The sequence below is a fragment of the Cydia strobilella genome, chromosome 7 (assembly GCF_947568885.1).
Source record: "Cydia strobilella chromosome 7, ilCydStro3.1, whole genome shotgun sequence".
Lineage (NCBI taxonomy): Eukaryota > Metazoa > Arthropoda > Insecta > Lepidoptera > Tortricidae > Cydia > Cydia strobilella.
In genome coordinates this window covers 5,815,156-5,842,552 of record NC_086047.1, presented here as the reverse complement: position 1 = coordinate 5,842,552, position 27,397 = coordinate 5,815,156, and the positions used below count along the sequence as shown (strand labels likewise).

At 42.1% G+C, this 27,397-nt stretch overlaps 1 protein-coding gene across 1 annotated transcript; it reads right to left on the bottom strand.

The window, feature by feature from the left end:
* Positions 1-24: 24 nt before the first annotated feature.
* Positions 25-26,290, bottom strand: LOC134742995 (phosphoribosylformylglycinamidine synthase). Its single transcript, XM_063676253.1, has 23 exons — positions 25,814-26,290; positions 22,042-22,355; positions 21,511-21,647; positions 20,871-20,983; positions 20,142-20,395; positions 19,226-19,357; positions 17,873-18,001; positions 16,865-16,993; positions 16,314-16,388; positions 15,953-16,144; positions 15,070-15,243; positions 14,153-14,301; positions 12,138-12,341; positions 10,846-11,041; positions 7,085-7,214; positions 6,530-6,645; positions 5,862-6,124; positions 5,229-5,361; positions 4,769-4,870; positions 4,305-4,451; positions 3,274-3,484; positions 1,866-2,101; positions 25-1,472 (listed from the first exon to the last, which is right to left on the bottom strand). The coding sequence occupies exons 1-23, from the start codon at positions 26,089-26,091 to the stop codon at positions 1,204-1,206; spliced, it is 4,083 nt and encodes a 1,360-aa protein (XP_063532323.1). The 5' UTR covers positions 26,092-26,290; the 3' UTR covers positions 25-1,203.
* Between the last annotated feature and the right edge of the window lie 1,107 nt (positions 26,291-27,397).

Here is a 27,397-nt window from a genome sequence, read left to right as displayed (position 1 = left end):
AGTCTCACCCAAGGCAGTAATTTTTCCACTTTTAAATTTATTCTAAGCTTAATAGCATCGATCGCAGACGTTTCTGCTTGTTAAAAATTAAAGATAATATAGTCAAGAATTACATATATTTTTTCCACGTCTACGAATATCAACGCCTCTTAGAAAAACATGATCATATAAGGAGATTTTTCGCCTTCTGGCTCAGGGAACCGCCTTAAGTATGGTGTGCAGGCGTTTCTGTTACTTGCACTGCATTAACAATATACAAATGCCCTCGTATATAGGCATATTGAATATTGCATGTCAGGATACTTGTAGCGTTTTCAATCAAAAAGTACCACAATAGCCAATAAAAGCTATTTCTAAATGCATTCTAACGGCAGGAAAGTCATCCACAATCAACATTCACCACTTGGTTAAAAACTTTTTAGCATGAGTTAGTGGGTCTTTCCTGTGGATATCATAAAATTATTGACTGTTTGTGTTTGACGCGGCGTCGAAAAAACGCATGTTCTATCTTCTTAAAAGTTGTATGATATAAGCCTTAGTATAGTGCGACATACAATTGTAAAAATTAAAAAAAATGGAACAAAAATTTCCATACTAAATTGTTGCCATGTTTAAGCATTTTACGTCAAACATGTGACAGTTACGTAGGAAGTGGCGCCCTCAATAATTTTCTACAATTTCTTGTTGGACTTAAAATGCATCCTACATAACTATAATATGTGCCATTTTCAACCAAAAGGGTACTTATTGTCGCTTGTCAGTAAGGCGCTATTTTCATATAGCTTCAATTAGAAATCAACCTTATCGGCAACCGACAATGTGGTACCTTTTGGTTGAAAACGTCACATATGTATTAACTACATAATGTGACGTTTTCAAGCAAAATACCACTTTGTCGCTTACCATAAGGACGAAATTTTTCTGTGTATACGAATAACCTGTCAGAACGTCCTTATGGCAAGCGGCAATGTGGTACCTTTTACTTGAGAACGACACAATTATAAATTGTCTACAGGAAAGAGGCCCGTTTTCCGTAACGTGTTGAACGATTTATGGCGTTATTCATAAACGCGTTACTGGCCTGAATTTGAATTAGCTATGAATCGTTTGTCTTTTTCTGTCATTTCGACTTATGTATTTGTAAGAAAGGTATAAAGCATAATTTAACTAAATCGGGCCCGTAATGTTTAACGAATGCGGGGGTTAATGTTTCGCAGCCCACGTGTATGCGTTCCGGAAGAGTGTCAGCCAGGGCGAGGCCTGGCTGCGAAGGTCGGCGTTGGCCGGTGTCGCCGGGGTGGCCCGTGTGGCCGGTGTGGGCGGTGTGGCCGGTGTGGCCGGGGTGGCCGGTGTGGCCGGGGTGGCCGGTGTGGGCGGTGGCGCGGCGCACTGCCAGCGCAGCACGCAGCGCTCGGGGTGCGGCATCATGGCCACGTGCCGCCCGTCCACGGAACGCACGCCGGCGATGCCCACTGGAACACAAATGCCCTTTATGACTAAACTTCTAGGGTCAAATGTCTATTAATTTGAGACTGATTTGGCTGATGAGGCATGGAGCCTTTGTCTATCTAAAGGGACTGAAATATTAAAAGCGATGTATTTATATCGCAGAAAAGCTGAGTATAGCAATTGACGGATTGATCAATGTATTTAACATGAAACTTCTCATGCAAAAAAATTCAACGTACTTTTTAACGGTGACAGACCATATAGTGTAACCGAGCCTAAGTCGCAGCGAAACTGAGCTTGCTTTCTAATACCAAAATGCCATTAACATTCATCGAGTACCTTCGCAATGTGGCATGCGCGGAATGAAACTGCCTTTGTACAGCGCCGAAATAATAAAAAATGTAAAGTATAGTTACTCGGACTGCCGTTAGGATTCATCGGGTAAGTCTCAGTAGGAGCCCCATCGTCGTCGACGTATTGCATTGCGATCTGCCGCTGCGCCTGCATGTTGTCCAGCGCCGCGTCGGTGGCGGTGAAGCGGCCCTCGCCGTGCGCGACCCACACGCCGAGCGTGCTGCCCGCCATGCCGCGGAACCACACGTCGTCGTCGTTGCCGGCGCTGATCTTTACCGCGCTCCAGCGGCATTCGAATCTATGAAAAAATTCAAGTTAAAAAAAATGGCCTTAGGGACATCAAATAGACAGTAACGACCCAAGTGTAGTAACGCACCTTTTGAAAATTAAAATGAAAATATTTATTGATAACAACTGTTACATGTATTTTTTTTTACATCGTATTTATCGAGTAGGTAGGTATGATGTGCATATGTTTTTTGATTTTTGTATGACATTCGATTTAAAGTTAGTTTATCTGAAATTCTACGTGAATCATGTTTTATTTATTAGTTAATTTTTATTCTTTTATTTTTGACATGTTTCCAGTAACTTAGTTAATATTTTAGTAATACATATTTTAATTTTTAAGTTTGTATTTTAATTTTAATAGATCTTTATGTTTCAAAGCTTTTATGAGCCATGTTGCTTGAATTAAATGAATACAATACAATATACCTGTTATATCCATATTACATAAATGGGATTAATTTTTAAAATTATAAAATATATCAATTATTATTTAATCTATATAATATACAAATGTTACGCTTTAGTCTGTATTAGTTATTAACCTTTTGGACGCCAATGACCGATATATACGCACCGTAGGTTCAACGCCAAAGACCGATTAATCGGTCATAGACCACAGAGCAACCTAGACCTAAATGCTTATGCATAAAGTCAAATTTCAGTTTTGACACTTCGGTGACGTGGCGTCGGGATGACAGTTTTTGTGTTTGACACGGCGTCGAAAAGGTTAAAGCACTAAATAGTGGAATGTCAAAAACTCACTATAATCATAAAATTCATAAAACATCTCAAGAAGCCACTTTTTGAATTTAGATTTGAATCCTTCAGTGAAAGTGTATTTCTAATGCAATCGGGTAATCGATTGCAAACTGAAGGTCCGAAGCTATAGACCAACTTGGCCAACTTTGCTAATGTGTGTCGCTCTGCTACCAGCCGGTTTTTGTGCTTGTTACTTCGCAGTGGATATCTAGTTCGTACCCCTGCGTTTGAACTGATCTTGATTGATGTGTGTGAACACCACTACCTACTGTATTTGGTGGGCCGTTTTTTTTTTCCATTACCCAACTATCAATATCGATAAAAAAATGTTTCTAACTCTAGCAAGATTGCGACAATCTTTTGTTTTGCCGCGAAAATTCCGGGCTCTGATAATGACACCAGCTTACAATATAAACGTACCTCTCCGATGTATTAGGGGCCAAGAACACTTGTGTCTTGTTTTGCGCGTTGGTCTCAGGGTCGATCCAGCCGAGCAGAGCCATGAGTTGGCAGCCGTTACACACGCCCAGGGAGAAAGTGTCGCGTCGCTCCTTGAAGTGGGCGAACTGAGAGCTCAGCGAGTTGGAGAACAGGATGCCGGCCGCCCAACCTTTAGCTGAGCCTAGGGTGTCTGTTGACATAATAATATTTATTAAATCACATTTACAATCGGGTCTATCGCGAATTTATTTTGTTACCTTTATTTACCGACGTTTCGACACAGGTTTCACTGGTCGTGGTCGCGGCTAACTGACGTGACCAGTGAAACCTGTGTCGTGAAATATGTGTTCAAAACGCGAAAGTTTTAAATGTTATAGAATAACATTTGCATGGTGACAAATTTTATTGGTGGCAATTTATCGCATTTTTTATAAGGATTAATCGATTGGACAAACTGCATAAAAGAAATACAGTCACAAATGAGAGTCAAAGTCGTACATTTTTCTTCAATTTAGACTGTATTATAATGCACGTAAAAGTAAGAAAAAACTACAAGTTCACAAAACAAATTCTCTCCCCAAGAAGATTGGTGAAAACTAGGCCAGGAAATGAATGCTCAAAATAAATAAATGTTTGAAACACAATTTTTGACCCCGTAACTTTATTTGGACTAGTTAGAAGGTAAACATATCAAAAGTCCCCGGCCGTAGCCCTTGAACCGGGGGGGAAAGGGGGTTTTCAAGGTCTTTTTCAGTTTTTCGATTATATCTCGGACTCGGAAAATGCATCTTAGCGACATGGCCACTTATACAAAATGAAAGTTAATTTAATTTGTTACGAGTTTAATTTAGTCAAGTTTTTCGAGAGTTTTTGAGATATCAGCTCTTATCATAAAGGAGTAATAGTGAGTGTGTATTTAATATTGTTAATTGATCTGTATTACCCATGTATCAAAGGTGACGGCTGGTAACTACAACTACCAAAAGCGAGTGGGTAGGCATGATTCTCACCTGCATAACTGAATCCACCGGGGAACACAAGTCCCTTGAAAGCGTCAAGCGTGATTTTGCCTTTCTGCAAGTCGCTCATGGTCACATCGAAGACTTCGAAGTTGGCCATCAACAGTGAAGCGATCATTTCACGGTCGCCGTTCGTTCCTGAAACCATGTTACAACTTGTTCAAATCATCTGACACATTTAAGTGACTAAAATTTTGGGTAATATACCTATGTAAAATAAATCGACTACCCATCTCTTCTCTCCGTAGATGAACAAAAATGTGAGAGGTAGCTGATAATGAGTTTAAACTTCAGATAGATTCTTCAAAGGTAATACAATTTTAATGCCTCAACAGCGGACAAAAACAAATTTCACAGCCACCGAACTTCCTCTCTTTACTTCTAAGAAGGTGATGGATATTTAATAATTTTTCACATGTAGTCGTAAATTTTAAGCTATAAATGACAATATTTACCTTCTTCACGAAGAACTGCAACCCTGACGGATTTTGACTTGATCACAGCGGCTGTAGGATCGTAGGTCACGTTGTACGTCACTCCCTTGCGTCGCTCGAGACCTGAAACCACATATCACTGAATTATTAGACGAACCATGTACGAGTAAGACGACTCGCGAACTCCCGATCGTCACAAATTGGCGCTGCCATACCAATTCAGTAAGAGAGGCAACGATTCAAGTCGCGGCGTTGTGTTTTACAGATGATAAAATCCCCCTCTCCTCCCCTCTCCTCTAGTAGCCTCTCTGTAGTGATCGGCAGTTTTCAAAAAAATCTGTGTAATGCGGAGTATTTGCGAGGTACTCTATGCTTGAGAAATAATATCTAATTTAAAAAATAATTTCGGCTCGATAATTTACAACATTATTAGACCTCATTTCTTATGCAATAAGGTTTACGAATAGGCAGTTAATAATACCTTCCCATTCCTGTTTGACGCATTCGGAATTGGCCTGCAGGCACTCCAGCTGGTAGCTCGTCTCTTCCCACATTCTGTACACGTCTATCAGCTGAGTCTTCAACACTGATTCGCCATTCACTTTTACGGAGACCTAGAACAAAAAAAAAAAACTGGTCGCGTGCGATTGGATGCGTATGTATTATTTTTAGAGGTGCTATGAATATTTCGCAACTATTCGGCCACTTTGGCCAAATGATGCCTACTATTCGACCGAATATCTGTAGCACCTACCTATGTAAAAAGAAAAATTACCCAAATGTGTTATTGGAAAGTCGTTAAAAACGAAGACCCTTTTTTGAGCAATCAATTGTTCAAAAAAGTCATCAATGACTACAAATAATTTTATTTTTATCATGGGTCTGATTTGATTGACTTTAACTACATTCACTAGTTCTGAGCAACAAAGTTAAATCTTAGGAAACATTGTGCTTTATTGGCGAACAGTTTTCATAATTAACGTGACTAACAATGTTCGCAATATGTTACTCTTCGTTGAAGAGCGCTTCGATGGTCGCCACGGGGGCTTGAAAATCAATACAGATCTCTGAGACCAGCTAAGACCATCTTTAATTAAAAATATGTAGAACAAACCTCAGAACGCATGCCATATTTCCCTGTAAGACCAATCTTCTGCGCTTTCACTCCACTATTATTATACTCGGCGAGCACGTATTGCAGATTCTCAGGCGCAACTTCTACGACGATGCCCAATTCTTCATTAAAGAGCGCTTCGATGGCCGACACGGGGGCTTGGAGTTCTATGTGAAGACCTCTGAGACCACCGATGCCCATCTCTAGGACGGTGGTGATGAAACCTCCCTCGCTGATGTCGTGGCCGGATAGAAGCTTCTTTTCTGAAATTGAAATATTGTTACTAGTAGGTAGTACGCCTCCATATGAGTATAAATCAATGAGAAAAACCTATTCTCTGTTATCATACATGAGTCTATTTATGATAGGTACCAAGAAAAATCTTGTTAACGAGATTCATTGTTACTGCACCGAACAGCACCATCTAGCATGCTAAGTTCTTAGGGCAGGAAGCGGTCCGTTTTCGATTACAATAAGGGTCTCCCTACATATATCGACGCGGATTCAGCAAAAGCCGATAGAAAAAACCTTTATGTCTGCGCAATAAGAGCGAAAAAGTCGTCATTCGGCTCGGCTCGCATCGGCCGCTAACATATAATGGTAGGACCAATATTAAGGCCATCCTTTTTGGAAAGAGAAAAATAAGGTTGTAGAAATAAATTTCTTACCTTTCAACAGTTTCTGCGTGATCTTAAACAGTGACTTCAGAACGGCCGGTTGGTCGAGATCAGGCGGGTTGTCGCCGAGTTGCTTGTAGCACTGCGCCAAGGCAGAACCTCCCAATCTAGAAGCATTGTTTTATAATCATGAAAATCTACAAAATAATTACGTTAGATTAATACAGCGTACCCTGGGTCCACACTGTTGACTTGACTGAACGCAGTCACTTTGGCTAAAACGGTTAGGAAGGGATAATCAATTTAAAGTCGTAAACCATATCTGAAAGATATTTCTGCAGGCAAAAACAAGTGCCTGAATTAGCCATAGTTATTTCTAAGGAATTAGCGGGCTGTTATTGTTATTACGCGAGCAAATTTAATATTATTGTACCAAGAATTTCGAACATGAATTGTTCGATGTTACTGGTCTGAAAATACTGTGCTCGGAGTCCGAATACCACTTGAATCGCTATTTTAAAATCAAATCGTTTTTGGCTTGAGGCACAGATTTTATTGGCAGAAAAGTCGGAATGCCATTGTGTGTAAATCATATTTTTATTTTACCTGTATTTCCCAGCTGATACGGGCACGTGGACGAGCACAGAGTTCTCGGCTGTGAGAGCCGGTTCTATTTTGACAGTGATGTCAGGGCACGGCGCGTACGTAGACACTACTAGGGTTCCAGGCGAACGAACTGTAACGAGGATAAAATGTTTTGGTATTATTATAAATTATCAGTACGGTAAGGAAACATAATAATTCACAATCATCTGTACACATATTTGCTCTCTTGACATCTACATCATCTACAGGAACAGCTATACTACTTTTGCTGCTAGTAATTTTTGCTGTACGAAATATTACTGATGGTTGGGAGCCCAAGCGGGGATTTTTGTAGTTACTCGACCGCGTCAGATTAAGATGTGAGTGATATCTTGCTACCCCGTGGAGTCTACCTTAACCACTTTTAGCCGTCTATGTTGAGCCGTTGGTTGGTGGGGGGGTTCAACAAATCATTAAGCAGATTGTGGATTTGGTCACTAAAGTCTAAATTAATGCTATAATTGTGCTATTACTAAATCGAACAAGTTTGACGCCCGATTTTCACATGGTAATCGTCAGATTAGGGAAATGCGTACAAATAATTGTAAGATTAAGTTATAGAAAAATTATAGCATTAACTTTGACAAAAAAGACCAAATCCATAATCTACTTAACGATTTTTTTAACCCTCCACCAACCCCCCGAAAAAAAAATGTAGACGCTTTCCTGCTCGCTGAAAAAGAAAATGTTACATAACGTTTTTGTTTTCCTATCACCTAAATCCCAATCTTTCGATTCCAATAGGTCTCTACGCTCGAGTAACTACACAATTAGCATCGCCGGCTCCCCAGCTATGATATTAATAGTTGCTTTCCAGTGAAGAAAAACGTGAGAAAATCTACATTCTTTGCAAAAAAGGCATGGTGTGAAGTGTCATCAGCATCACTGACCTGTGTCTCCAGCGACTTGCGCGCACATAGACAGCGAGTCCTTGCCGCCGTCCACGGCCACTCCCAGCGCCCGCATGGCGCCGCACACGGCGTCGCACGCCACCACGAGCGCTGCGCCCGCGCCGCCCGTCTTGCCCGACCACATCCAGTAGCCCGAGCAGTAAGAGTATCACTGACCTGTGTCTCCAGCGACTTGCGCGCACATAGACAGCGAGTCCTTGCCGCCGTCCACGGCCACTCCCAGCGCCCGCATGGCGCCGCACACGGCGTCGCACGCCACCACGAGCGCTGCGCCCGCGCCGCCCGTCTTGCCCGACCACATCCAGTAGCCCGAGCAGTAAGAGTATCACTGACCTGTGTCTCCAGCGACTTGCGCGCACATAGACAGCGAGTCCTTGCCGCCGTCCACGGCCACTCCCAGCGCCCGCATGGCGCCGCACACGGCGTCGCACGCCACCACGAGCGCTGCGCCCGCGCCGCCCGTCTTGCCCGACCACATCCAGTAGCCCGAGCAGTAAGAGTATCACTGACCTGTGTCTCCAGCGACTTGCGCGCACATAGACAGCGAGTCCTTGCCGCCGTCCACGGCCACTCCCAGCGCCCGCATGGCGCCGCACACGGCGTCGCACGCCACCACGAGCGCTGCGCCCGCGCCGCCCGTCTTGCCCGACCACATCCAGTAGCCCGAGCAGTAAGAGTATCACTGACCTGTGTCTCCAGCGACTTGCGCGCACATAGACAGCGAGTCCTTGCCGCCGTCCACGGCCACTCCCAGCGCCCGCATGGCGCCGCACACGGCGTCGCACGCCACCACGAGCGCTGCGCCCGCGCCGCCCGTCTTGCCCGACCACATCCAGTAGCCCGAGCAGTAAGAGTATCACTGACCTGTGTCTCCAGCGACTTGCGCGCACATAGACAGCGAGTCCTTGCCGCCGTCCACGGCCACTCCCAGCGCCCGCATGGCGCCGCACACGGCGTCGCACGCCACCACGAGCGCTGCGCCCGCGCCGCCCGTCTTGCCCGACCACATCCAGTAGCCCGAGCAGTAAGAGTATCACTGACCTGTGTCTCCAGCGACTTGCGCGCACATAGACAGCGAGTCCTTGCCGCCGTCCACGGCCACTCCCAGCGCCCGCATGGCGCCGCACACGGCGTCGCACGCCACCACGAGCGCTGCGCCCGCGCCGCCCGTCTTGCCCGACCACATCCAGTAGCCCGAGCAGTAAGAGTATCACTGACCTGTGTCTCCAGCGACTTGCGCGCACATAGACAGCGAGTCCTTGCCGCCGTCCACGGCCACTCCCAGCGCCCGCATGGCGCCGCACACGGCGTCGCACGCCACCACGAGCGCTGCGCCCGCGCCGCCCGTCTTGCCCGACCACATCCAGTAGCCCGAGCAGTAAGAGTATCACTGACCTGTGTCTCCAGCGACTTGCGCGCACATAGACAGCGAGTCCTTGCCGCCGTCCACGGCCACTCCCAGCGCCCGCATGGCGCCGCACACGGCGTCGCACGCCACCACGAGCGCTGCGCCCGCGCCGCCCGTCTTGCCCGACCACATCCAGTAGCCCGAGCAGTAAGAGTATCACTGACCTGTGTCTCCAGCGACTTGCGCGCACATAGACAGCGAGTCCTTGCCGCCGTCCACGGCCACTCCCAGCGCCCGCATGGCGCCGCACACGGCGTCGCACGCCACCACGAGCGCTGCGCCCGCGCCGCCCGTCTTGCCCGACCACATCCAGTAGCCCGAGCAGTAAGAGTATCACTGACCTGTGTCTCCAGCGACTTGCGCGCACATAGACAGCGAGTCCTTGCCGCCGTCCACGGCCACTCCCAGCGCCCGCATGGCGCCGCACACGGCGTCGCACGCCACCACGAGCGCTGCGCCCGCGCCGCCCGTCTTGCCCGACCACATCCAGTAGCCCGAGCAGTAAGAGTATCACTGACCTGTGTCTCCAGCGACTTGCGCGCACATAGACAGCGAGTCCTTGCCGCCGTCCACGGCCACTCCCAGCGCCCGCATGGCGCCGCACACGGCGTCGCACGCCACCACGAGCGCTGCGCCCGCGCCGCCCGTCTTGCCCGACCACATCCAGTAGCCCGAGCAGTAAGAGTATCACTGACCTGTGTCTCCAGCGACTTGCGCGCACATAGACAGCGAGTCCTTGCCGCCGTCCACGGCCACTCCCAGCGCCCGCATGGCGCCGCACACGGCGTCGCACGCCACCACGAGCGCTGCGCCCGCGCCGCCCGTCTTGCCCGACCACATCCAGTAGCCCGAGCAGTAAGAGTATCACTGACCTGTGTCTCCAGCGACTTGCGCGCACATAGACAGCGAGTCCTTGCCGCCGTCCACGGCCACTCCCAGCGCCCGCATGGCGCCGCACACGGCGTCGCACGCCACCACGAGCGCTGCGCCCGCGCCGCCCGTCTTGCCCGACCACATCCAGTAGCCCGAGCAGTAAGAGTATCACTGACCTGTGTCTCCAGCGACTTGCGCGCACATAGACAGCGAGTCCTTGCCGCCGTCCACGGCCACTCCCAGCGCCCGCATGGCGCCGCACACGGCGTCGCACGCCACCACGAGCGCTGCGCCCGCGCCGCCCGTCTTGCCCGACCACATCCAGTAGCCCGAGCAGTAAGAGTATCACTGACCTGTGTCTCCAGCGACTTGCGCGCACATAGACAGCGAGTCCTTGCCGCCGTCCACGGCCACTCCCAGCGCCCGCATGGCGCCGCACACGGCGTCGCACGCCACCACGAGCGCTGCGCCCGCGCCGCCCGTCTTGCCCGACCACATCCAGTAGCCCGAGCAGTAAGAGTATCACTGACCTGTGTCTCCAGCGACTTGCGCGCACATAGACAGCGAGTCCTTGCCGCCGTCCACGGCCACTCCCAGCGCCCGCATGGCGCCGCACACGGCGTCGCACGCCACCACGAGCGCTGCGCCCGCGCCGCCCGTCTTGCCCGACCACATCCAGTTGCCCGAGCACTTCACGTCTTCGAGAGATGAGATGCCGGCGAACACCTAAAAAATAAAAATAAAATAAAAAATATATCCACCTTTTGAATATAGGTATAAAAATATAAATATCTTTAAAGGGAACGTGAAAGGTTAGATGTCAATTTTTCAGTATACGTATAGACATTTGGACATACAAACTCTTAATACTTAGCACGATTTAGGATTTTACTTTGGCGTCATCTATTCGAAAATAAAACAAAAACTTGAATGAATTTTGCTACAGAGAACTGCGCCATGTAGGGTGCTAATTGGTAACTAAATAAAGAAGTATGATTCAGTTTATAAAATAAATAAATTAAATAGCCTTTATTACTGAGGGAGCGTACAATCATATTCAACAGTCAAAATAAATGTATATAGCAATATATATGTCGGTTAGAAACTTAATTTTGATTTTTATATGATATCACGCAACTCAATTTGCCTCCTGGCAAAGGCCTCCTCTAAATCCCTCCAGTGAGTCCTGTCCATAGTCGCTCTTCTCCAAAATGGTCCCGCCGTTAGCTTTATCACATCTTCCCACCTACGGAACTGTGGGACTCTTTCGGCTATCAGTCAGAATCAGTTTTTTCCAAAACAACTTGATAGAGCGATTCAGGATATTTATATCAAGCAATAGCGTGCGATAGCTAGAGGCGTATAAAGTGGTCCCACGCTGTGTTAGGATAATCATAATCATAAAAAGGAAAAAGTAAGGGTTTCCATTCGATTCCTTACATTTTATCAGAAAAAAGATTGTATAGCAACTATATATATGTCGGAGGTGAATTTAAAACTTATTTTACGCGATTAAGTCCCGTCGTTGAGTAAAAACCGTGAAAGTTTAAATCAGTGTTGTGTATATACATAAAGTACATAAAAGTAATATTTCACTGACAATTTTACTTGTTTTCTACATTCAAGATGGGCTCTCAGTGACCTTGACTTATCGTTTTGTTAGGAGCGTTTCGCGAGTGAAGTACGACTGTCGGACTTTGACTATCATTTCTGACTTTTGTATTGCTTTAATGCCCATGGTCCCATATAGACATTTGATCTTAAAAACAAACCTGATCGATTGATACCATAATGAAAATTTGTCATCTAGTCTATAACATACCAAGTTGGTAAGAGCCTCTCCAAGCGACAGCCTCGCTCCCTTGGCGGGGTCGAGCAGGCCCTTGATGTTCTGCGTTCCGATGGAGGTGGCCGAGCCGACGAGCTCGTGGTACGACAGGGCGATGACCGCGCAGTCCGCTAGCGGCGTGTGGAGCGGGCCCACGCACTGTTGCTGGGCTACTAGACCCGTGACGCAGCGGTCCACCTGCAAACAAGTTATAGACATCCATACTAATATTATAATTGCGAAAGTCTGTCTGTCTGTCTGTATGTTACCTCTTCACGCTTAAACCGCTAAACCGATTTAGTTGAAATTTGGTATACAGATAGTTTGAGTCCCGGGGAAGGACATAGGATACTTTTTATCCCAGAACTCACCCCTCAAGGGGGTGGAAATTTGTATTGGGAATCAATAACCGCTGAACCGATTTAGATGAAACTTGGTATGGGGATAGTTTGAACTGTGGGAAATGATACAGAATATTTTTTATCCCCGAAATCATCCCTTAAAGGTGTAAAAAATGGGGTGGAAATGTATAGTGTGGACCAATTTGGGGGTGAAAAAGAATGGATTAAAAAGCAGATTTGTTTAAGAATTAAGGTTCCCAAATTACTAATTCCACGCAGACGAAGTCGCGGGCAAAAGCTAGTAGTATATATGTACAAGTAGTTATAGACGCGCCACCTAGCGACCGAGGGTAAGAGAAAGAATATTCATATAAAATTTGGGCAGCATAGGACCTTTTCTCTTCACTCTTATAAATTTCGGTATTTCGCTATCGCCTACCTATGATGCCACCCGGTCGGTGATAAGTACAAAGCATGGCACTATTTTCTCTTCCCTCTTATAGGAATCGCAATAAGACTATCGTTCTCTATCAAAAAGTGTCAGGCCCTTGAAACAAGTCAATAAGCAACTTTAAGTCCTTATGTGTTGCCAGTGATCATCAATTAGCTCCATGCATGTTTATTTTGGTATCGTAATTTTTATCGTTTGAACACCGGAAAAAATAAAAATACTTTTGTAAACCTTCACATTATTTTATTAAAAAAATATTAAAATATTGAAAATTTTTGAGCGGTTGAAACGCTCATAATTTTTTGGCGCGAATTCGACAGAGCCTAAAGACATCACACGTTGGACGGTCCAACTGACGTTTGCTACTAATGACACTCATGTGTAATTAATGTATCGAACGCGTGACGTCACGTGACGTTTCGCGCGTTTCGCTTACTAGTTTTCCGCGGGCAAATTTTTGTACATGTTATTTATTATTTTAAGCAATTAAATGATACAACGCATGACTAAATATATAAGATAGGTAAATATTGTATATAAATAAATATCCTTTATTGCACCAAAATAATACATTTTACATACATGTAAAACTACCAATAAATTCTTAAACGTACAACTTACACTTTGTTAATGTAATATAAAAGTATTAACCTTAGTAATATAAGTTAATCATTAAATTTAGATTAAGGTACTAACATTGAAAATGAGTGCACCATTTCGCCGTTAAACGCAAGTTTGGCGAAACTTGTATAAGTTTAAAATGTGTTATACTTTTTTGAAAAAAAATAAAAAAATAATAATAATAATAATTTAATAACGGAAATGCATTTGTAACATAATATAACGGTAAAAAACATCCGAATAAAAAATATTTCGTTCAAATATAAACTTCATACATGAGGCTAATTATGGCACAAAAGCGTCGCCAATAACGGGTTTCATAAGAAGTCACTCTTAATCACGCAAAGGCCAAATGAGCGACATACGCAAAAGTACCACGATCATTGACGAGTTGCCAGACTTAAGTAGCAATGTACAGATAAAATTGATTGTAGAACCGATGGTCGTTGGGGCAGAAAGGGACCGAAAACCAACCGGCATAGAATTTATATTCGATTCTTTTGTAGTTAGGAGCAATAACCTAATGCGTTTACACTAGTATTTTTAGTACCTTGTAACTTTAGTACTATTAGCAGCTATTTATTCTGTAGTCTTACCTTATTAGTTAGGTATCTCTTGCTAGCAACATTGACGAGTCTCAAAACTCTATCCAGTGCACTTTTTACGGTGACGTCCTTTGGTAGCGAAAGTGGCAACTTGGTTCTCTTGTCCTGGCGCAAGTCGAATGTCTTTCTTGGCATATTTCCTATAACAAACATGAACAATAAATAAAACTAGTATCAGAATAATATTGTGCGAGCCACATGGTGACAGCACACGGTGCGTGTACCTGGAGACAGTAAAGGCACGAGTCACTGGCGCAATCAGAATGCACGTACACAATAAGTTACTTGTATAAAGCGAGGTTTAGACTAGCATGATCAAACTTTTAAATTCAGTTTACAGGGTATTCTGCAATGAAACGTTAATTGCATGCCAGTTCTTGCAGTCTAAGCACAGGGCGGACACGCTGATCAAAAATCACTTGCGTTTCTATGTGTGAACGGCACGTCTGAACACTGTCATTGTGTGAGTAAGTTGCTTAAAAACACAAAAACAGTAGAGCGGCCGGCAAACGGCCGTCAATCTAGTGTCGCGGGGCGAGATCATCGGAATCGGGGCGGGGCGGTGCGTGGCCGTTCTGTATGATAATACTATTACTTATTCTGTGGTCTAAGCCTCGATTAAACCAGCGTCTTTACTTGCTGCAGTTGTGCAGATCGCGCAGGTGAATCGCGCTGTTACATGTTCGACTCGCGTTTCTTTAAACTGTTGTTTACACGATGGATATAACCTATGCAAGTAACTACATGCGCAAGCTATAAGCTCCGTGTGCAAGTATCAACAGACATGATACAACATCAATATAAATATCCACTTTTCTATACAGCTAAGTATGGAGAAGTTATTTAAGTAGCTAGGGGTATACGATTTTCTTTATGTGTCCGCACTTTAGAAATGACATGTAGAATACCTAAGACAGCCTCCAAGTGGAGATCGTACGGCAGTTTGGGCTTGATCTCAGGTTTCAGTCTCTCGTTCCTGCTGAGGTACTGGTCGTTGAACGGCCCCTCCACGAGACTCATATAACCGTCGCCGGTCACTTCGCCCACGAAGGAAACGGGGCAGCGCTCGCGATGGCAGATTTCTGAAACAAGGGTGCTTTTAGAATAAGCTTTATAAATATTAACGGTAAGGTTCTATTTTCAACATATACCAAAATATTGTACAGTTGACGTCAAATATATGTTTACTTTTTAGTATTGTATGGGGATCGATATTTTCCGTTTGTAAAATAAGTTTCCTTAATTTCATATGAAGTTTTCCTGAAATTTACGAGAACTTTTCCTACTTTGAAACTTTCCGCAACTTGCCCATCTGTACTTGATCGAATGTCAGCACATCTTTATGTCGTTGTTTATACTATTCATAAGTTACTTGCACTGTGTGAAAACACTAATACATTAAGCGCCACTTGCATCATCCCACTAACCCGGAGTTAACCGGTTAAACCTTTAAGAGGATATAACCAAACGAAGTAGCCATTAACAGGCGTTCCCCTCTGTCGAAACTCTATGACCAATGGTCATACACATTGTATGGACTGACTTTTATCTGACATGTCTATTTTTACTTTACGTATACATTTGACGTGCCCCTCCTCCGCAAAAATCGGCAGACTGTTTTGTACAGAGAATTACAGACAAGGCGTCTCCATTTGACTATATCCTCCAAGGTTAAACAGTTAACCCGGTGTGAAATTGTACCGGTAACCATGGTAACTCCAGGTTTAACCGGTTAACCCCGGGTTAGTGGGATGGTGCAAGCGGCCCTAAGAAACATAAGCAATGATGTACCTTCTAGAAGAGTCCTGTTCTCCTTAGAGCACAGCAGCGCATCATTCTCCTGGTACTCGGCGCCCCACAGCTCCAGGGTGGTGACGGTGGGGTCTCCGAGCTGGAACTCGGCCGTGAACACCACGGCGCCCGAGGGCTCCACCAGCTCCTTTAGGACGTTGCCGTTGCCGCCGGCACCTTGGTCGTGGATCGCTGTAAGACCAAGCAAGTGCATGTTTCAGAGCAATCAATCTAGCTAGTCGTTTTAAAATGAGAGCGGAACTACGTTTGTATGGAGAACCGAGCTTGCCGGGGACCCTTAGGCTGAAAACTGAAGTTATTATCCATTTTCGGTAATTTTAAGAATAAATTTAAAACTTACACTCAACCGGGTTAACGTCAGCCTCAAGACACCCTCTTACGACTCTGTTGAGACGGTTGCCCATTTCAGCATCACCTGGGATAGAAAATAAAAACACAGTACTTCAATATAAATAGAATAGGACAAGGAACTTTATAGACATAGACATCCGTTATTGATAATGATATATTATATGTCATAACTTACATATCACAACTAATATAAATTAATAAATTAGTCATTATACATATACATATTATTTACATGTAACTTATATGTTCATTAAGATCACAACTTACAAAAAATAGCTTGCAATTATTTACATATTAATTATTATAATTAAGTGATTATGCATACACATTATTAAATTTTATTTTATAAGTTTTAAACCTATCGGGGCCTTTTCCCACCATGACTTAGGGGTCACTTTCACCATCCCACTAACCCGGGGTTAACCGGTTAAACTGTAAACCCAGTGTCAAATTGTACTGGTAACCATGGTAACTCCAGGTTTAAACGGTTAACCCCGGGTTAGTGGGATGGTACAAGGGGCACTTAGTCGTAAACCTCACCTCTCTGCACAGCTCCAAAGTCCAACGCGTGGTCGCGCGAGTCGCCGCCCTGCACCGCGACGGAGGAAGCCGCGCCGCCGCCCACGCCGATGCGGTACACGGGCCCTCCGATCTTCACTAGAAGCATGCCTGCGCAAAAATAAATGTTAACTTTTACACCTTTATCAATATGATGAAAAAAAAACCGGCGAAGTGCGAGTCGGACTCGCGCACGAAGGATTCCGTACCATTACGCAAAAAAAACGGCAAAAAAATCACGTCTGTTGTATGGTAGCCCCACTTAAATATTTATTTTATTCTGTTTTTAGTATTTGTAACAGAAATACATCATCTGTGAAAATTTCCTGGTGACAGACGGACGGACGGACAGCCGAGTCTTAGAAATAGGGTCCCGTTTTTACCCTTTGGGTACGGAACCCTAAAAACTGTACACATATCCTCAATTTGGAGTATTTTTTATACCACGTCGGTGGCAAACAAGCCCGCCTGATGGTAAGCAGTCACCGTAGCCTTTGGACGCCTGCAACACCAGAGATATTACATGCGCGTTGCCGACCCTTTAAAAACCTGTACACTCCTTTTTTGAAGAACCCCATACTGTAGCCCCTCGGGAAAACCTCGGCAGGGAGCTCATTCCACAGCCGAAGCGTCAGTGGGAGGACATTCCGTACAATGTACAAAGGGCGTCGTCATGATATTTGACACTATAGACAGAAAAAGATTTAAGACGCGCAAATAGATGCAAATAATTGGTAAGCTAACAAGGCTGAAGTGAGGCTGACAAACGCAAACGGTTGGCAATCCAATACCAACAAACCAAGCCAAATGCCAAGCCTAATGCTTGGATTGCCTTGGCATTACTTTACCTGTCTTACACTTGGCAAACTAATACTAAATGTTGTCTCTTACTAACCAAATCAAATGTGATAATGACGAATAGAGACAAACGATTGATGACTACAGCCATCATATCTTTACCGTGTATTAACTTATTATACCTATGTTTACCTTTATCTGGCTTATTCTTTTTGATCATGGAATGTGGCATGTATCCAATGCCGCCGCTGAACATGATTGGCTTTACGAACTCCTCACGCACGTAATCGCCGTTCTTTAGGCCGTATGACTGAACAAATCCTGGAAAGCAAAGCATTATTTTTGGTAAGTTTTAATTTAAAAAAAAAAGTAATCTATGAGTTCGATGAAAAATAAAATTGCGCATTTTTAGAAGCAAGCTTCTGTGCAAAAACTGTTACATTAAGGTGCGCTCTATGTTTGTGATTTTTTTTCTATGGCGCGAAAGTCAAGAAATCAGATTTCGAATTGATGAAGTTACAGATGTAGTGCATTATTATTTTCCATCGTATTTTCAAATACTTTGCTTTGGAAGCCACCTACGACTTCGTGCCCGTCGCCGTAGAGACAGCCGGGCCCTGGGCGCGGGAGGCGCGTAAGCTCTTCCGAGAGCTTGGCAAGCGCCTCAGAGAAAAAGGGAGTGACCCTCGGTCTGAGTCATGGCTTGTCCAACAGGTCTCCATCGCCATACAGCGGGGTAACGCTGCTAGTGTTATGGGGACCTTTGGACCCGGCATAGCTCAGAACGGGTTTTAGTTTCTAATTTTTATGTATTTCTAAAAACGAATGGACTTTGTAAAATCGCCCTAAATCTAAATCTTTGTATGACCCATCAGTACATAAAATTCTAATTTTTGACAAATGTCATTATTGCCGCATATTTTCACCGAAACGTACGAACGTGTCTTGCTATTTTAGTCAGTCTCGGTACAAAAGTACAGAGGTTGACTGAACTAGCATGACATATACGAACGTTTCCAAAAAAATACGATGGAAAACAATTATAAACTACATCTGTACCATAGAGTAACTTATACTAGAGCGGTACTGTCATAGTAAATTTTGTAACCCCAGTAAATTCACTGCCATCTGTCGACACACTTTAAAACTAAAAATGAAGATTTATAAAAATACGATAAAATGTATTTAAATATGGATAAATGATTTTTTTTATTTGCATTAATTGTTTTTATGATTTTGACCCATGTTCTTTCACTGATATGCGTTAAAATTGTTAAATAACAAACGAAACCGTCAACGCCATCTATACGACTGTAGGCCAAAGCTAGTAGCGCCCTCTGAACGAGAATCAAATTTTCTTGATTTTCGAGGCACGTTTTTTCCTTAGACTGTATCCATCTATTACGGAGTTATATCTATCTTTGTCTGTACTATAGAAAGGCCTCAAGATTGCTTTTCATATTTTTTGGCAACCGTAATACTTGTTCTAAAAAATCACTACGAGTTTTCTAAAACTGCTGCACCTGCAACGAAATATGTGTTTACCAGTAATAACCGGTTCTCCAAACTTGTTGCCGTAGTCAGAAGCGCCGTTGCTCGCTTCGATGATGATCTGCAGCGGACTAGCGAAGTTGCTCGGGTACTCCCAGTTCTTTTCCTCCCATGGTAGTTCGTAGCCTGGAAAATATTCACTCATTATTGTTTTGTCAAGTAACGAAGAATAGTAATTTTTTTACAAGGGGGTATAGTTTTTGTTTAACTCCTCGTGCCAATATTGTAAGCAAAAGATTCCAAAATTGAAATGAACGCTTGAGGGTAACTCCAGATTTAACAGGTTGCAACTTACTATGCCACTCTTATGGATAAAATGCAATTTTGTCATCAGTTTTTGAAGGGAAGATGAAGCTTCTTTACGAGCTAGTGTGGTAATATTGTTAAGTGTCACTTGATGCCGTTTTGAAATAAGGTTTACATTAGCTGTTAGCGAAAAACGACCTTATCTTTGCATAACTATATGTACAGTCAACTACAAAAAGTATGTATCCATATTTTCAACTTATTGCTTTGGAATAAAGTGGATACATCTTTTTGTAGTTGACTGTGCAAGTCGATTCACAAGAGCTGGCACGAATGGAATGAACGAGCGAATGAAAATATCTATGTATGTGATACCACATTAACCAATAAAATGATGCCTCTGACGATATATCGATACAGCTGTCACTCATACAATGCAAGTTTCGTTCATTCCATTTGTGCCAGCTTTCGTGAATCAACCGAAAATACCCTGCGTGGAGAATATAAAATCGACAAAATCGTGGACCCAAATCGTGATATTATTATAAAGAAGTCAACTAAGCAGCCAAAAAACTATTGAGTTGAGAGTGGTTCCATTATCATGATCACGGCCAATAGGTATGCTACATATTTCATGTTATGTTACACTTATATTTTTTTATACCAGGTATGTTCAAGTTTCCAACACTATATCCAGCAGTCCCAGCAACAGTATGCCCTCCTCTCCCCACCCCCTGTACGTCTCTAATACGCCCACCAGTCCCAGTAGTGGCCCCACTGAACGGAGCCACCGCGGTGGGCATATTGTGGGTCTCCGCTGTGAAAATGATGTCGGATTCAGTGACCTCTTGGGTGACTTGGGATGGCGCTCGGACGTTGGTCGGCTTTAGTTTTGTGTGCTTGAATCCTTTGATAGCACTGTAAAGGAATATTATGTAAGTATTAAAAGTTAAAGATACGACAACACGATGAGACAAGACAAGTGTAATTTAGTTTCTTCACAATTTTAGTAGAATTTTATTAATTTTTAAAGTATTTATGGCGTTATTTGTAACTGTATAATCATAATCATTTGTCCGTATCTGTCATTTTAACATTGTGTTTGTTAGAAAGAGACTTTTATAGCAGAGGTTTGTTAGTTTTGTAAATAAATAAAGGGAATAAAGTATCCAATTGAGAAAATAAATGTACCTAATCCTATTGCCCTGAATAAACTAAATGATACTTGTCTTAATTTCAGAAGGTAATTAAATTGAACCCTTTAGCGGGCATGAGGATGATAGAAATTACGCAAAATTGATCCCTACCACTTAGAAATAAGGTTCAAAATAATTGTTGGAAATATATTACCTGTCTTATAAATGCTTAAAATGAGTATAATTGAATTTCTTACCTGCTGTTATCACCGAACTTAATGACGTTGTTATCGTTCGACGTCGCTTGAGTGGAAGCAACCATATCAATTAATGATTCGTTGATCTCTTTGCCGTCCAGTATGATTTTGCCCTTGAAACAATACCGTTTAAATCAGGTTCTATAAATGCATGTCAGTTTAAAATGAACCTTCATACATTCCAATAAGGTATACTATGGCGTATGATGTTCGGAACGTGCCCTAACTGACAGCGCGGCTGTCAGTGAAGCGAGCGTTAAGATGGCTTCCCGCCTTATCCACGGAAGCGTCAATCTGAAGCATTATAGTGTATCCAGTTCATAATAAATCGTTTACTCAAGACAGTGCGTTTTGCTGTTATTAGTACCTCCCAAAGATGAACAGTTTTGGCTGAGTAGGCCCACTATATTAATAGTCGGCAACGCACTTATGACACCCCAGTGTCACTTCTATAGGCTGCGTAATTCTATAGCACGTACCTTTATTTGCCACTGTCGTGTTTTTTTTATGTACCACGTCGGTAGCAAACAAGCCTATACGGCCCGGCTGATGGTAAGCGGTTACCGTAGCCAAAGGACGCCTGCAACTCTAGGGGGTATTAGGGTATTACATGTGGTATAAAAAAGATAGAAATAAGTACCTTAAAGAACCAATGACGAGAGTGCTCGCTGTTGCTCTGGGCTAGATCGAACAACTCCACGCTAGTTGGGTCACGCTTCAGTTTATTTACAAACAGGTCCGTGTAAAAGTCCATGTCCCAGGAATCGAACGCCAGGCCTACATATTAACAAAAACAATAAGGTCACTAATTTTGGTAATGCAAAAGAAGTTACAGGGTAGTAAAAAACCGGCCAAGTGCGAGTCAGACTCGCGCACGAAGGGTTCCGTACCATTACGGAAAAAACAGCAATAAATCACGTTTGTTGTATGGGAGCCCCATTTAAATATTTATATTATTCTGTTTTTAGTATTTGTTGTTATAGCGGCAACAGAAATACATCATCTGTGAAAATTTAAACTGTCTAGCTATCACGGTTCATGAGATACAGCCTGGTGACAGACGGACAGCGGAGTCTTAGTAATAGGGTCCCGTTTTTACCCTTTGGGTACGCAACCCTAAAAACTACCTGTCTCGGTCCAAACTAGTTTGAAATTTGAAAATAAAACATACCTAGTTTTTGGTTGACTCGTTCCATAGCTGGTCGTCCCTCCTTTTGAAGAGGCACCACAAACCATGGCTCCAGATCACTAGGCAGCCCCTCATTGAAACTGTGCCTCGGCAGATTGTCCGACGTGTATATACATTGCGTCATCCTATCATGCAAAACTGAGGCCAAGTCCTCAAAGTGCTGTTTCGAGACATTCTTGGTTTTGTTGAAGGTGATGAGGTGTCTGGTTGATACCTCGAGGCGAACCACGTCGTGTACACCGACGCTTTCGCAAATTTGGACTGAGTTACTCGAATCGGCTGTTGAGAAATTGAATCTAAAAGAAATGAAATAAGGGTTAGTTTTCAGTGACGACCTTCAGAAGTGGCACAGATGAATAGGGTATTTGACAAATTCTTATTATTGGTATCAGTCGATCAGGTTTGTATTGAGGACCAAATGTCTGTATGGGACCCATAACCCATTGTCTTAAAGCAATACAAAAGTCACAAATGTTGGTCAGTCTGGCATCCCCACTTTACTGACGAAACGCTTCTAAAAAAACGGCAATACATCGTGACGTCACCATGTAACGTCGCTATTGCTTAGAAGCAGTTTCGATGTATGGAAAACAAGGAAATTGCGACTTTGTCGGTGAAATATTGCGTTTATGTAAAGGGCTATAACCGCGAAAATCGAAGTTCGCAAATTGCGGGCATCTTTCTCTGTCACTAATTACGCCTTCATTGGAGTAAAAGACAAAAGAAACTTGCGAATTTCGGTTTTCGCGGTAGGCCCCCAGATGTAGTGCATAAGTGTTTGCCATCGTATTTTCACGGAAACGCACGAACGTATTATGCTATTTACATTGACATATATCTAAGGCCAAGCCTTACGGGCACTAAGAATGGTACTAGTTCAAGGGTGTCACTCACGAATTCGAGCCAATCGTGCAGTCTATTCTAGGCTATTTCAGTCAGGCTCAGTACAGTAAGTAACAACAGACAACAACAAGGTTAACAGAAGTAGTAATTATGCACTACATCTGTATATTGTTGCTAATATTGCTATACAATATATTTTTTAATAAAATTTAAGGAATCGAATGGTACCATATTTTTTCCTATTTAAAAGTTAAAAAAAAATTAAAACAGGTCTTGATTTTTTTTATTACTCCCATATATTTTTTAAGTTTCTAATTTATTGTGATAAATTGCTCATTTTCTCTCTATTTTACTAGATTTAGTTATAAAATACAACATGTGTTGAACAACCCTATTGTTGTCGTGTAATTAAGATCTGTTATAAATGACGAAAACGATCTGTACGTTACATAAGATAATGACAATAATGTCCGATAATCGTTTGGGTTAATGTCCGTGTGAATGTCCATGAACACATAAGAGACCTAGATGGCTGGATCAAAGGTCAGATATAGAAGGCGATACTACTGGATAAATAGGACTATTAAGCACAGGAAGCACAAATTATTATGTTACTACAGTAAAACCCGCTTAAGACAATTCTGAGGGGACCTAGCAAAAAAAGCGTCTTAAACGGGAAATCGTATTAAACGTGATAAAAAATAGTACATTACTACAGAGGCCGTGAAGTAAGGGGTTGCCCGCCCAATAGTATAGATTTGATTATTTTTGCAACGCACGGTTTAGGAGATACAGCCCTATAAAGATGAAAAAAAAAACCTACTGTTTAGCCTGTTCATGAACACAGGCGCTATGTTTATATTAAAATTAAAAAAAAAAAATACTTTCCTGCCTTAGGCTTTAAATTTTGTATGAAATTCCTTTATAGTTCTCTCGAGTTGCTCCGCCCGAAACGTGATACTTTGAAGCCTGTTATAACGCACATAAGGACGACATTTCATTGCATGTTTGAGAAAAATAGTATTATTTCATGTACCTAATTTGTTTATTTAGAATGGAAGACACAACAAAGATTATAAATTAACATTATCCTACATAATTGTAGTATTTTGGTGAGTTAAATAAATTCTGTTTATGTTGGTATTAAATAACAATATAATTTCTGTTTTACTTAAAGTAATTATTTATTTTAGTTAGCTTTTAATATGGTTATTTTTTCTTGCAGTGATAATGCTTTTCTTTTAATTTTTTACATCACTGAATTAACGCTAACACGAATGAAGGTAAGAATTTAATAACTCAAAACAATAGGGTTTGAGTTTTGAATGATTCACGGTTAGTTTCACCCGTCACCCGTATGGTCACCCGTGAACATGATGCATGTAACTGCGTCGAAATATCGGGAGCTCACAAATAATACAAAAGGTAATCACGGTCTATATCCCGGTCAATATAAGTCTAGTAATAGGGTTTGATCCTCAAAACAAACCTGATCGACTGATACCATTAATAAAAATTGTCAACTATTTTTATTAATGGTATCAGTCGATCAGGTTTGTTTTGAGGATCAAATTTCTTCATGGGACCCATTGTCTTAAAGCAATACAAAAGTCACAAATGATGGTCAAAGTCTGGCATCGGCACTTTACTGAGCAAACGCTCTAACACAAATGGCAACACATCGTGACGTCACTGTGTCATTTTGCTTAGAAGCCGTTCCGAACAGTTCCGATTTATGTAAAATAAGAAAATTGCGATTTTGTCGGTGAAGCTAAGGTGTAGAGTTTGTGAAGCTAGCTAGCCCTAAGGCCTGTAGAGTTAGAAGCTTGGCTCTACAAAAGATTTGATATGCGTTATGCGTTAAGCCTTATGGTTTCGTCTTGGCAACATTTTACATGAAATGTTCTTGGTGGGATTTCACTTCTTTTTGTATGTTGCTTATGACAATCTTCCATCCCCTAATTTAAAGGGTTGGGGGTAATTTACTATTAAAAGTCCTGAAATTTCGTATCTGGGGGCATCTTTTATACAATCTGCTTTTTACTGATTACGCCCTTTTCCACCCCCTTTTCACCCTTACAGGGTGATTTTGGGGTTGAAAACTATTCTATATCATTCTCCATAACAAAAACTATCTACATACCAAATTTTAACTAAATCTGTACAGCGGTTATTGATTTACCATACAAAATTTCACCCCCTTAGGGGCTAAGTTAAATTTTTTTGTTTTTTTTTATTGTTTGTGTACTAAGATCATTTCAAATTTCAGCTTCCTAGGATTTCAGGAAGTACCCTAAATGTTTTGATGAGTGAGTGAGTGACGAAATCGGGTTTTTTTTTTAGATATGAATAAAATCTAAAGTATAAGAGCTATGCAATTGAAAATTTTTATGCTTAATAAGTCCACTTTTGGCATCATATCCCGAGAATTTTGTTTATCTGATATAATCCAAACCCAAGTTATGAGGGTTCAAAGAAGGGGGGTAGGTAGTGCCTTTGCGCTTCGCTTTGCTCGTCTTGGCGGGGGCACTGCCGTGCCCCCAGATATAATTTTAGATGTCGTATTAACCGTGAAAAAATTTATGAAAACAGGCCTAAAGTTGCAGGGACCGGCGTAAAATGGCGTATTATGCGGGAAATTAAGCGGGTTCAGGCAACTCATGGGTCGCCCTCAGGGACAGCACCTGTCAGGGTGTAAGGACTTTTTGTAACCATTGAGTAATAAAATTTACTAAAGTAATGTGCTACTGGGTGAAGAGCATGGACTAATTATGAAGACAATGCCTGCTTTAAAACACACATACCTAATCTTATTTCTAGTGTTAAACAGTGATAGACTTGACTTACCTACATAGGATTTTATTACTTAAGTTAATCCAGAAAAGTAAGAAGAGTAAATAATTATAATCACCTTGGCCCAATTTCAATAATAACCTGGTTATCTTTCACATTAGTGTAGACAGTATTATTCCTCAAAGAATTGTGCTCGAGTGGGGAACTCAAAAGCCACTTCAGAATCTTTATTTGATTTATGTTCAGGTATTCACAGCCCTCGGCCAACTCCACATGGTAACACAGCTCAGTAGATAACTCCACCACATCATGGTCAATGACTCTTAGCTTCTGAAGTATTTCTTTTGTCTTATGGACACTAAACGCTTCGCATGAAAAAAATCTTATTATACTCATGATGAACGTATACTATGTTACTGGAGTCGCACAACACACTGTCCATGAAATTGATGTCACAGACGAGTATATGAATTGATATCTTGTTACATCAATGGCAAAGTTCAACACATCATATGGCTTTATCTGTAACAAATATAGACAAACAACTTATGCAATATGAATGTGTAAATGACTACAACAATGGGAGTATGAGCGAGATATTTTTGATAGTTTATCCCAAGCCCATTGACCTTTTGAGGTCACATGGAAATTTACCGCGCACACATAGTAGTTTAAAATTGTTTTAACATTCAATATAATACATGAAAAGACTTATGTAAGTACAAGTACTTAAAAATTGTGTTAGCAAGCTTTCATCTTAATAAGCTCCAGGCTTGACTTTGATCTGTTATGAATAAGTATACCTAGTAGATAGTAACAATTCGTCACTGATGAACTCAAAGATGAATTCACCTTCAGGCTTTGGTGCACCTACATTGTGAGAGAGACGAAATATATCAAAATATATTGTGATATAACATCTTAAGGTATCTTAAGATGCCTTGCTATATAAGATATTGTAATATACTAAAATATAGATTAAGGTACAGTCAAGGGCATAAATATATATACATTCCCAAAATTTCAAAAATATGTGTATCCTGTTACACCTTAGACAATAAAGTCGTGTTCACATATTTTTGAGCCATTTGTCTGGCTGGATCGATATTTTTGTCTTCAACTGTACCTTAAGATGATATAGTTTGGTATATTATGATTTATTTCGGTATAATTCGTCTCTCTCACAATGTAGGTGCTACACAGAGAGCGATATACATTTTGGTATTGTTATCATGTGTGGTGCTTAGCTATACCATGCTATACTGATGAAATATCTGTCTGGATATAAATATATATTATCGCTCCGCTCGCTGACGGGTTTAAGGGGATTGACTAATAAGTTAGTATGTATGTAAACACTTTATTGTACATAAGACAGATTACAAACACAATAAAAGAACAAAAATATATACAATGTACAAAGGCGGACTTATCCCTATAAAGGGATCTCTTCCAGTCGACCTTTGAGCAATTGAGAATGAAACAATAAACAGATCAAAATAGACAAACGAACACTATGAACAGAAAGTAAATTATGGTTCAATTATTACAAACGTAAATAATTAAAACCTGTAATCTAGAATATAAAATAAACAAATAAGTTAGTTCTATGTAATTTTAAAACAATAATTTAAAAGCATTGCAATAGGTACATTAGTAAGTGTATTTATGTGTTTCCGAACACCAATCTATATTTTAGTAT